Source organism: Sarcophilus harrisii, chromosome 3 (assembly GCF_902635505.1).
Source record: "Sarcophilus harrisii chromosome 3, mSarHar1.11, whole genome shotgun sequence".
Taxonomy (NCBI): Eukaryota; Metazoa; Chordata; class Mammalia; order Dasyuromorphia; family Dasyuridae; genus Sarcophilus; species Sarcophilus harrisii.
The window spans coordinates 595,715,631-595,727,893 of record NC_045428.1 but is presented as its reverse complement, the minus strand read 5'-3'; the positions used below and the strand labels follow the sequence as shown (position 1 = coordinate 595,727,893).

At 45.9% G+C, this 12,263-nt stretch overlaps 1 protein-coding gene across 1 annotated transcript; it reads right to left on the bottom strand.

Moving 5' to 3' along the window:
- Positions 1 to 207: 207 nt before the first annotated feature.
- On the bottom strand, positions 208 to 11,357 carry LOC116422673 (sialic acid-binding Ig-like lectin 12). The gene is made up of 6 exons (XM_031961686.1): positions 11,008 to 11,357; positions 10,362 to 10,413; positions 10,132 to 10,274; positions 4,280 to 4,373; positions 4,063 to 4,160; positions 208 to 946 (listed from the first exon to the last, which is right to left on the bottom strand). Exons 1-5 carry the CDS (start codon positions 11,348 to 11,350, stop codon positions 4,085 to 4,087), a joined length of 708 nt encoding a protein of 235 aa, XP_031817546.1. The 5' UTR covers positions 11,351 to 11,357; the 3' UTR covers positions 208 to 946; positions 4,063 to 4,084.
- Between the last annotated feature and the right edge of the window lie 906 nt (positions 11,358 to 12,263).

Genomic DNA, 12,263 nt, shown 5'->3' with positions numbered 1-12,263 from the left:
TGAACCAATTTTCTTAGGACACCAAGTGTACTTGTGGCAGAGTGTGTCGGCCATTTAGGAGGGAGTATATTTGATGGCAGCCATTCCAATGATAACATCTTAGAAACTGTTCTTTCAAAAGGATATTTTGTTTTAATCTTTAAAATTTATTTTAATTATTTGTTTTATTAAGTATTATATTAATCATCAATTAATTACCAACAATCATTAGCTTGTTTCAATATATATTATATAGTATATTATTATTATTATAAATTAAGAAATCACTAGTTTGTCTGATTGATTGATACCAACTGTCAATCATGTTGTGATGAACCCTAGTGAGGTTTCAGGAGAACTAGGACAAAACCCAATACCTATTGTTACTGCCCTAAAGAACTAGTGTACAGATTCTCATTAATGAAACAATGAAAGCGAGAGGTGAGGTGATAGTTCCAAAATATATACCATACAAGGGTCCTCCAACCTCTGACATTCAGTGTGTTATGATAAGCTAATTAAAATAGTCAGGGCTTTGTCCCTTGAGAAGTAGCCTAGAGGAAAAAAAGGAATATTCCTGAAAAAAGTCTCTGCTTCCCTGATTCTCGAATGCCTTCTCTCTCCACTCCTGAGAAGTGCAGAAGGAAAATTGCTTCAGTTAATAGAACATCAGGGGGAGCAGAGAAGAAAAGAGCTTCAGGGCTCCAGAAAGAGCAATGAGCATCTTCTATGCATGAATGAGAAGGCTTTCTCTTTATTTCTTCTCCTTCCCCATAAGTCCTACATGCCTCCTAGAGAACCTTTCTTGGAAGGTTTGGTTTGGCCCCAGAGACTCCCTGGGTTCTGACTCTCCAGGTCTTCTCAGGACTTGAGTCTCCCAAAGTTGATGGTTGCATAATACAGCGCTCCTGAGGACGACTGTGTGGTTGGTGTCAGGGCTGGGAGATTTAGAATCCCTCTTTTAATCCTGCAGAGAGGGAAGAATGAAGAATAAAAAAACAGACCAGGGAGGATCTTGGGGATCTTGACAACCATCAGGAATCACGTGAGAAGGAAGTCAGCTTGGTCACAGGGGATGGGGGAGTCTTTCAGTTAGGGCAATTTGGTGCTCTTTGCATTTGCAGGTGACTCACCTGCCTTGAGAGGAGGGGAGAAGTCAGGTAGGTGAGTTGGGGAGAGGTGTCAAATAGTGAAAGGACTAGAAGTCATAGGAGAACATAGGAGAGGTCTCAGTTTCCCCTTCTGAAATAAAAGCTAATTTTGTGTTTCAAAATTTGCAAGTGATTCTGCATGCCACTTTTCTCACGTGAACTCAGAATGCTCCCATGAAGGTGTTCGAGGTATTATTAGTGCCATTTTACAGATGAGCATCATGAGTCTCAAAGGCATTACATGATTTATGACTGAAGTATCAAAATGAGGCTCTGAACCCTCTTCACTACTGCCCATTTGGTCCACCTCTTATTAGACTGGAGCTAATTTGGAGGTTCTTCTGCGACCAAAGATAACCCCCTTTCCCTTTCTGGGACTCAGCTTTACCCAAAGAAAAGATAACAGATGCTATCACTAAGATTCTTGAATAAATGTCTTCCTTCCCTCTGGCTCAGTTTACTACTGTATGTTTACTACTAAAATGAATGGAGAGGTAGGGCACTAAGGTTATACCATCCCTGACTGTGGGACACTAAAAAGTGTCCCTGTCCCCATCTGAATCCTTGCTTTATTTAAAAAGAAAAACTAAAAGAGGTAAGTGTATGACATTCCTACCCTCCTGGGATCTCAGTCTTATTCTCTAAAACCCTGACATGGGTTGATCTCTAAGCACTTTTTTGCTCTGAAGAGGAGACACTGTGAGGATTGGAGCCAGAAGACCTTTGTGTGAGAATATTTACTCTGTCATGAAGGGACCTCAGCTCAGGCTCTTCCTCCCTCTGACAGTCTTTAGTGCTCTTGTATATGACGTGAGCAGCTCAGAGTAGGTGATTTCTAAAGTTCTGTCTATACCTAAGTCTATGATCTTTTTGTGAAAAAATTGTCCTGAGCCAAGGGAGGAAAGAGAAAATGATGTTTGGTTCAGAGCCTTGCAAATAGACCATTATAGCAGAAAGAAAGTGACCAGGGCCCGAGGCTTTCCTGCTGGAACAGATTCAGGATTATAGACAACCTCAGATGCCAGTTATTTCCTTTTTCTCATTGGAGAAACAATAAAATTGGGATCCAGATGAGGGAAGGGACACCCCCACTTGCTCCTTTTGTTCTCTCTTCTTATGGACCATCTATCAAGTTTCAGATTTCACCATTGAACTGAAACTTTTCTACTTAAAATCGCCCGCTCTGCTGGATACTCCCATGTCCCTGGTGCTTCTGACTCAGCTAACTCGCTCTGCTCTTGGATACTTCCTTCTCTCTGAGTATGGAGGACATGCTGGGCCCTGGACTAGCTTATGAAAATTAATACCAAAACATTTTCCAAGACCTCTAACATTAGTACGTTTCGCCTTGCTGGGCCCACAGAAGGACTCTTGCCCAGTCGACTGTTTCTTCAGCTCAGACAACCAAGTTGCCATTTTGACTGATTCTGTTTTTAAGAGACCCTGTGGCTAAGCTACTGCCTGACAAATGCTGTTTTTAACAGTCCTACAATTCCCAACATGGCTTGGAGCCAAAATGATGGTACATAAGCTTTCTCCCCCAGACCCTAAATGCCAATTAGTTTGCCCATTCTACTTGGCCAGCCAGCTTTGGGGAAATAAAGTTTTGACTTAAAGAAAATTCAGGAAGAGTTTTCTCAGTGACTCCAAACCAAATGCTCTGTGGAGTGCTGCAAGATCATGTTGCCTGGGTTTCCTCATAACTATGACTCATTTGTCATCCGTTTTTACACCCTCTAATTATCAGGTACATCCCCAGGGGTCTCTACTTTGGGTCTTCTCTTTTCTCTGTACATTCTCTCATTTTATGATCTCATTATTTCCCACTGTTTTAATTACCATTTCCAAACATCTATCCTTCAGCCCAAGGCTCTGACAGAGGCAGTGCTTGGTTAACTGTGGAGTGTAGATCTCTGTTTATTTAAGACAGAACTCCCTATCTTCCCTCCCAACCCAACCCTCTCATGTACTTTTCCCTTTTAGTGTCAATTGCCAATTTCTTAGATTGTCTGGCTTTCTTCAGGACTCTATTTAAGTCCTGGTGTCTACATGACACTTTACCTGATTCCTCAGCTATTAGAGCCCTGCTTCCCATAACCTCCTCAAGCTTTTGGGGGTATATATTCAGTATAGACCCACATGCATATATTTTATATCCCATATTAGAATATAATGGGAATAATGTAAGGGCAGTTAAACACTGGATAAAGTACCAGGCCTGAAATGAGGAAGACTCATCTTTCTGAATTCAATCTGGCTCCAAGACACTAAAAGAAAATGAAATTGAGTTACAGGAGAAAATACTAAAACTGTAATAGTGAGGGGACTTCAAATTGCCCTTCTCAGACCTAGATGAATCTGACTAAAAAACAAAATGGAAGAAATTAAGAAGCTGATTAGAATTTCAGAAAAGTTCCATATGACAGAGCTCCGGAGAATACTACATGGCAATAGGAAGTAGCATGTCTTATTCTGAGCTGTGCATGTCACCTTCAAATAATCAACAGAGCATAAAAACTTCATCAATAAATCAGAAAACCAGAAACACTAAATGGATCCTTTTCTGACCATAATATACTAAATATCACACTCAGTATGGGGCCTTTAAAGCACATCTTAAAAAATAATTGGAAATAATAATAAAATGCTAACGAACGGGTCCAGAACAAATCAAGGAAATGATCATTTCATTTAAGAACAACAATGATGAGGCAATGTACAAAATTTGGGGGATACCGCAACAACAATAATTTGAGGAAATTTCTTTATCTCTAAATGCCAATGTCCCATTATTTTTTAAGTAGCAAGAGCAAAACTATGATTGGACATTGCCAAATAAACGGGAGGAGTCACTTTCAAATGTCTTCACTTTAGCTATTCTGTCTTTTGGTGGGTATAAATAAGGATTCAGTCTCATAATCATTTCACTCACCAAAGGGACTCCAGGAACCTTATCACTGAAAATCACCTCCTTCCTGTCCCGGACCTCTTGGTTCTCTGCCGGCTTCTTTTTTTCTCAGAAACTTCACACTGAAGACATAAGCCCAACGCTGTGTCAGGAGCCCTAACCCTTTCCCCTCTACTTCCACCCCTGCAGGGATCTCTCTTCCCACTCCCTGTCTGGGCTCCTGTGTTGGCTCCCCACTCACCATGTCAGGATGAGACACAAGGTGAGAAAGACCATGATCTTGAATGCAAAAAATGCCCCAATGTAGACTGTGAGGGGGTCTGGCTTTGTTTTAGCTGAAAAAAAAAAAAAAAGATTAGACAAGGGCGGCTCTCCCAGGGAACCGGGCATCCTGTCCCTGGTCCCAACATTCCCTTATCTAAACTTTCACTGCATTGAGAAGTTCTAGAAAACACTTCCCGTGACTGGTGGGAGCTCCATAGTGCAAATATTGCTCTATTGTGCAGAAAGAGATTTTTCTGTATTTGAGAAGGGAAACTGCCCAGGGAGCGAGCAATGAAGGTAAAACTTCGTGTTTCAGGCTTCCCCTTTCTAAAACTACATTCAAGGGGCTTTGGGAGGCCACAGAGCTTCTCACTGCTATACAATTTTTCCCATCACCAAGATCACAGACCACTCAGGGACAGCTAATTTATTTATCTCCATGGGCTGAGAACTCATGCCTCCATTAGTTCTTTCCCTCCCTCCTGCACATTTCTCTCTCACTTCTCTTCAGGTCTAGGTGCCACTGGCCCAGGCTCCTTCCCTCCTCAGCCGGGGATCCTGCATCCTGCCCCATGACTCTCCAAGGCTCCCTGCCCCACAGCATCCCCCAGGATGCGAAGGCTCGAGATTCGGGCTGGTTCTTCCCCTTCCCAGTGGGGGCCAAGGTTGCCAGGCTTTCCCCTCAGATTCAAACAGTTTGTTGGCCAGGGCCCAGGAGCTCCTGACTTTCAGTGATACCACAAGTATAATAATAATAACAACAACTATTACTGGGGAGAGAAAGAAGCTGGGATTCAAGGACTGGGTCCAAATGCTGGCTCTGCTCCTTGCTCCCCCTTCACAGCCAGTTTGCATGACTTTTCTCCTGCTTTGTAACATGAGGAGCAGGGGCTGGACCTGATGGCTGTGAGGACCCTGATCTATCCCAAGGAGGATCCCTGACAGGCTGACGCTCTTCTGGGCGGGCTGAGGAAGAGTCGGAGGAAGCATCTGGCACACCTGCCTCCCCTGCTCTGTCCACCCTGGGGGACCCTCCATCCCTTCCCCCTGTTCCTGGTGCTCTGGCTGCCAGGCTCATGTTTCACCCCCATCCGCCCGCTGTTCCAGACTCAGGTATGTTTGCACTCTGGGTTACGACCAGGCTGGTCGGTTCTCTCGTGAGAACTCTCCCACCGGCTCAGGAAGGTCATCCCACAGGTGAGGTTGCTGCCATGGTCCTGGAGCTTCGGCACGAAGGAGAGCCCAGAGAAATAGGAAGTTTGTGCTGGGCTTGCTGGGACAGCAGCCCCAGTCAGGAGAGGTCAGGGGGTGTCCTCCCATTACAACATATCCAGGGGGCTTCGTGGACTAAGGTCATAGCTGACCTCTCAAGGGCTCTGGACTGTAGATGACTGAGAAAGCTTCTCTGGTCAATTCTAGAAATAAAGAGGTGAGGCCAGCATCAGGGCCCTCTTTCTTAGCTAATGCCATGCTCTTTCGATAGAGTGACCCCAGGTGTCACTACTTTGGACCCTCAGCCCTGTTTGGCCACTCCCTGGGATCTCACCGGATCTTTGTCCCACAGAGCCATTTGCTTTTCCTGGTTCCCCTTTTTGTTGATGGCCCCAAAGCTGTCCCCCATTCTTCATCACCTCCTTACCCCACGTGCCCCTTCCTCCCCTCCGGCACCCATTCTCCTCCACCTCCTCATGGGGCATTTCAAGAGTCCTCAGGGTGTTATAATTTGATCCCCTACAAGCGCCACAGAGATTGAGACCACAGGGTGTCCCCTCTCCCACTCTCCAACCTCAGACGCACTTCCTTTGCCATTTGCCTAGTTCAAACCCTGGGCTCTGTTGTCCTTTCCTTGGGATATTTATGAGAAAAGGTTTAGCGGATACTGAGCTTGTCCCCTTCCTGGGACGTTATTCAGAAAAGCTTGAGGTCCTGGGCGCTTCCTGCCCCCTAACATGTCATACCCTGTCACCTTCAGGTCAAAATGATAATTGATGTAATTGAATGTTTGCTCTCCCCTTTGTATGCGAAGAAATGCCACTGTATGTTGCTGGAAAAGTCATGATCGCAGTGTGCAGTTGTTCTTCAGAGGGTCCCCCGACCAGGTGGAATCGTCCTAAATGCCCTCCTGCACCTCTCGCATTGGATCATTGTAGCCACAGGTTGGGGCTTATCAGTGACCTCATAAACCAATATCCATGAGCTACAGAAGAGGTTGGACGGTGATGGAAAGTACAGAGAATAGTGCACAAGCCCTCACCCTGTCTGTAGCAGCATTGCACGTAATAATCTGGAGGCGAGTTCTGAAGCACTGGAGGCGGGTTCTGGTGCAACGGATGAGTTCTGGGCCCTGGGCGGGCAGGCAGGAAGGGTTCTCCTCAGGATGGGCAGGAGGTCAGGCCGGGAATGAGGGAGGAACACTTTGAGGCGCAGAACCTTGCAGAAACAGAGCTTCATACGAGGGGTTTATTTTTTGAAAGAAACATTTATTAGAGGCTTGTGCTATACCCAAATCTTGGGCACCTAAATATAAAAAATGGCTTTCTTGCCTCAAGAACTTGCTCATCTTAAATAATAACTTTTTTATTTTCAAAATCCATGCAAAGATGGTTTCAACTCATTCTTCCTACCCAAACTGGTTCCACATTTTTCCCTTTTTCTTCCTTCCACTCCCCCACTTCTAGACAGCAAGTATCCAATATAAGTTAAACATATGTAATTCTTCTATAAATATGTCTACATTTATCTGCTGCACAAGAAAAATCAGAGAGGGGAAAAATGAGAAAGAAAAAAAAGCAAACACCAAAAAGTAGAAAATAGGATATTTGGCGATCATACTCCGATCCCCAGTCTCTATCTAGGAGCAGGTGGCTCTTCATAGAAAGGTTTAAAAGAGGCCACCAGGAGGCAGTGGTTGAAGCACCGGCCTTTGAAGTCAGGAGGACTGAGTTCAAATTATGTCGGGCAATTACAACACTTCCTGACATGACTGTGGGCCTTGGGCCGAAGTCAAGCAACTGGATAAGCAAAAAACAAAGGCCGAAAAAATCAGGTTCTTGTATTTACTTGTTGTTGAAAGAAAAGAGCATCAGAAGTTTGGTGATGTGGCCAAAACTCTTTGCCCTGGCTTCAGAAGCAGGATCCCAGCCAATGAGTGAGACATTTCCGCAAACCCCATCTCTGCAGACTTGAGGGGCATCACTTGCATTCCACCATCCTGACACTACTCACCCACCTCCCATATGGATGAGAGAGGCAGAGCATCATCTCTGAATCAAGAGGCTTGAGAACCGGGCTCGGTTCACCGGATCACTCTGCCCAAAGGGGTTGCAGGATTCAGAACCATAGGGGAAACGGAAGGGAGGAAAATCTAGAGTGGGATCACTGGCTCAGCAGGAGCAGCTGAGAAACAAGGTGGGAGTTGAGGGACCCAAAGAAACTCTCACTGCCTTCTAACTTAATTCTCCTGGACTGCCTATGCTGACATTGTCTAGTAGAAAGGCAGGAAGTATAAAAGTCTAATAAGTCTGTAACTGCGCACGAGAGAAAAGGGGGAGAAACCAAAAAAAAGGGGAAACTTGCAACATTTTCCCAATCAAGACAGAGAAAAAAAGAGAAGCAGATGTTCCAGGCAGAAGCGTGTTATATCTAAAGGTACTTGATAACCAAGGGTCAAGACCAAAATCTAGAGTCTAGCCCCTCATATGCTTCCTACCTGTACGGCTGTGTGAGCTTCAACAAGTTAATTAACCCCTGCCTGCCTCAGTTTCCCTTATCTGCATAAAGAGGATCATAATTACAACAAGGATATTATAAGAATCAAAATTGTGAAGCTTTTAGCACAGTAACTAACATGTAGTAAGCACAAAGTAATGTTAGCTATAATTAGCTGGATATCATGGGGAGGGGAGGAGGAGGGAAAATGGAAAACAAGGTTTTGCAAACTATGTTTACATGCATTTGGAAAAATGAAATGTTACTTTAAAAAGAACAAAAACAATGATCTAGTACAATTTCAAAAGAATTGAATTGAAAAATCAAATCTTATTATAAAGAACGGATGGAAGGAGAGAGTTTGAAAACAAAATAATACAGAATTCAAAAATCAATACAAATATATGTTTAAAGTCTCATCTATTTCTTTTTGCTGTCTTTTGGTGACCAAAAACATGCTCTAAATACTGTCATTTTGTCAAAAAGAGGAAAAAGACAGTCCCTGTCCTCTAACATGCAAATAAATATATACAAAGAAGCTTTATACAGGAAAAACTGGCAATAATTAAGAGAGAGAAGGCACTAGAGTGAAAACAGGTTGGGGGATGCTTCCTGTGGAATTATACTTGTCACTTAAAGTAAGCTAGGGAAGCCAACAGGAAAGGAGGGAGAGAATTCCAGGTCAGGGATGATGTTCAGAGCCCAGTTAAAAAGGAAGGTGGTTTCTCCCATTTAAAAATGCAGGTAAGAAGGGGATGGGGCACCTATACAGCAATACCCATAAATAGATGTATAAAGTTGTCAATGGGGAAGATTAACTTATCCTCTTTGATCCAAGGGGACAGAATTAAGAGCAAGTTTCATAGCTGGATAAATCTCAGAGAATCACCTTTTTATTCCACAAACAGAAAAAGCTCTAATAAAATGGTCTTGTCCAAATCATGACTTCACTCACCATGTCAGGATGAGACCCAAGGTGAGAAAGACCATGATCTTAAATGCAAAAAATGCCCCGATGTAGACTGTGAGGGGGTCTGGCTTTGTTTTAGCTGAAAAAAAAAAAAAAAGATTAGACAAGGGCGGCTCTCCCAGGGAACCGGGCATCCTGTCCCTGGTCCCAACATTCCCTTATCTAAACTTTCACTGCATTGAGAAGTTCTAGAAAACACTCCCCATGACTGTTGGGAGCTTCATAGTGCAAATATTGCTCTATTTTGCAGAAAAGTTACTGTGGCTGAGAAGGGGCTTTGCCGGGGGCAGGCAACAAAGTGAGCCATGTTTCAGGCTTCCTTTTCCTAAAACTACATTCCAGGGCTTTCTGGGGAGGCCACAGGCTTCTCACTCTTTCAGCCACAAATTTTCTCCATCACCAAGATCTCAGACCCTCGAGGACTAATTTAGGCTGTCTCCATGGGCAGAGACTCACATTGCCTCCCAAATTCTAGTTCTTTCCCTCCCTCCTCACCACATTTCCTCTCACTCTCTTCTTAGGTCTGGGTGCCACTGGCCCCTGAGCTCCCACTTCCCTCCTCAGCCGGGGATCCTGCATCCTGCCCCATGACTCTCCAAGGCTCCCTGCCCCACAGCATCCCCCAGGATGCAGAGGCTCAATTCGGGCTGAGACCTTCCCCTTCACAGTGGGGGCCAAGGTTTACGCCAGGCTTTCCCTCAATTCAAACGGTTGTTGGCCAGAGGCCTGACTCCTGACTTTGAAGTGATACCCCAAGTATAATCATAATAACAACAACTATTATTGGGGAGAGAAAGAAGCTGGGATTCAAGGACTGGGTCCAAATGCTGCTCTGCTCCTTGCTAACCCCTTCACAGCCAGTTTGCATGACTTTTCTCCTGCTTTTGTAACATGAGGGCAGGGCTGGACCTGATGGCTGTGAGGACCCTGATCTATCCCAAGGAGCATCCCTGACAGGCTGACGCTCTTCTGGGCGGGCTGAGGAAGAGTCGGAGGAAGCATCTGGCACACCTGCCTCCCCTGCTCTGTCCACACTCCCTGGGGGACCCTCCATCCCTTCCCCCTGTTCCTGGTGCTCTGGCTGCCAGCCTCATGTTTCCTCTCCATCCGCCCGCTGTTCCAGACTCAGGCGTCCCGGCCCCCACACTCACAGGTTACATTGAGCTGGATGGTTCTCTCGGTGAGAGCTCTCCCACCGGCTCCAGGGAAGGTCATCCCACAGGTGAGGTTGCTGCCATGGTCCTGGAGCTTCAGCACGGAGGCCCAGAAATGGGAGAAGTGTGAACTCGGGCTGCTGGGGAGGACAGCGGCCCCGGTCAGGAGAGGTCAGTGTCCCCTCAAACCTTATCCAAGGGGCCTAAACAGAGCCAAGGTCGCCAACTGGCCCTCCTCAGGAGCTCCTGGACTGTAGATGACTGGCTTCTCTGTCAGGTCTGGGGAAATAAAGAGGAGTGGGGAGGAAAGCCCCCGGCTCCAGCAAGGCCCTCTGCTGCCCTAATGCCACATGTCACTCTTTCGATAGAGTGGAGCCCCAGGACACTCCTGGGGTGTCCTACTTTTGGGTGACCCCTCAAGCCCCTGTTTGGCCTTACTCCCTTGGGATCTCCTGGATCTTCTGTCTGAGCCATTTTGCTTTTTCCACACCGGTTCCCCTTTTTGTTGATGGCCCCAAAGCTGTCCCCCATTCTTCATCACCTCCTTACCCCACGTTCCCCTTCCTCCTCTGACACCCCCGGCTCTCCTCCTACCTCTCAGGGCATTCAGAAGTCCTCAGGGTGTGCATCATTCAGTCCTACCTGGCTGCCACAGAGATGAGACCACAGGGTGTCCCCCTCTCCCGCTCTCCCAACCTCCAGACCTTGCCCCAACTTTGCCATTTGCCCTGATTCAAACCCCTGGGCTCTGTCCTTTCCTTGGGACATTATCGAGAAAGGTTTATGGGATGCTGAGCTCTGTCCTTTCCCTGGGACGTTATTCAGAAAAGCTTCTGAGATGCTGGGCTTTTCCTGCCCCATAACATGTCATACCTGTCACCTTCAGGTCAAGATGATAATTGATGTAATTGAATTTTTGCTCTCCCCTTTGTATGCGAAAGAAGTATTTCCCACTGTCTTCTTTCCGAGCGTCTGTGATGCGCAGTGTGCAGTTGTTCTTCAGAGGGTCCCCGACCAGGTGGAATCGTCCCCTAAATGCCTCCTGCACCTCTCGCATTGGATCATTTGTAGCCACAGGTTGGGCTACATCGGTATTGGACCCCTCCTTAAACCAATATCCATGAGCTGCAGAAGAGGAGGTTGGAGGGTGATGGAAAGTACAGAGAATGGTGATGCACAAGCCCTCCTGCACTGTCACTGCCGCTGGCATTTGCATGTAATAATCTGGAGCGAGTTCTGAAGCACTGGAGGCGGGTTCTGGTACTTACTGTGGACGGGACACTGGAGCCCTAGCCAGGCGAAGAGAGATTCAGAGCAACAGTAAATAAAACAAGAGCAGGAAAAGTTCTCCTCAGAGGTCAGAGCTTGGGAAGACCTTACAGAGAGAAGTCAGAGCTAGGAATGATGCAATGAGGGAAGAAACCTTCGAACACTGAAAATAGAATTGACATGAACCTTACTTAGAAACAAAACTTCATACGAGGGCTCCAGAAAGAGCAATGAGCATCTTCTATGCATGAATGAAGGCTTTTCTCTTGTTCTTCCTCCTTCCTAAGTCCTAGTGCCTCTAGAGACTTTTCTTGGAAGATTTGGTTTGGCCCCCAAGACTCCCTGGGTTCTGACTCTCCAGGTCTTCTCAGGACTTGGGTCTCCCAAAGTTGATGGTTGCATAATACAGCTCTCCTGAGGACGACTGTGTGGTTGGTGTCAGGGCTGGGAGATTTAGAATCCCTCTTTTAATCCGGCAGAGAGAGAAAAAGGAAGAATGAACACAGACCCAGGGAGCATCTTGGGGATCTTGACCCAACAATCAGAGATCAACATTGAGAAGGAAATTGGCTTGGTCTGGGGATGAGGAGTCTTTCAGTTAGGGCAATTTGGTGCTCTTTGCTTTTGCAGGTGACCCACCTGCCATGAGAGGAGGGGAGAGGTCAGGTAGGTGAGATGGGGAGAAGTGTTAAATACTGAGAGGACTAGAAGTTATAGGAGAACATAGGAGAGGTTTCAGTTTCCCCTTCTGAAATAAAAGCTAATTTGTAGTATTTCAAAATCTATCAAATGATTTGCATGCCTTTTCTCATTTGGACTCAGAATGCTCCCATGAGGGGGTTCGAGGTATTATTAGGGCC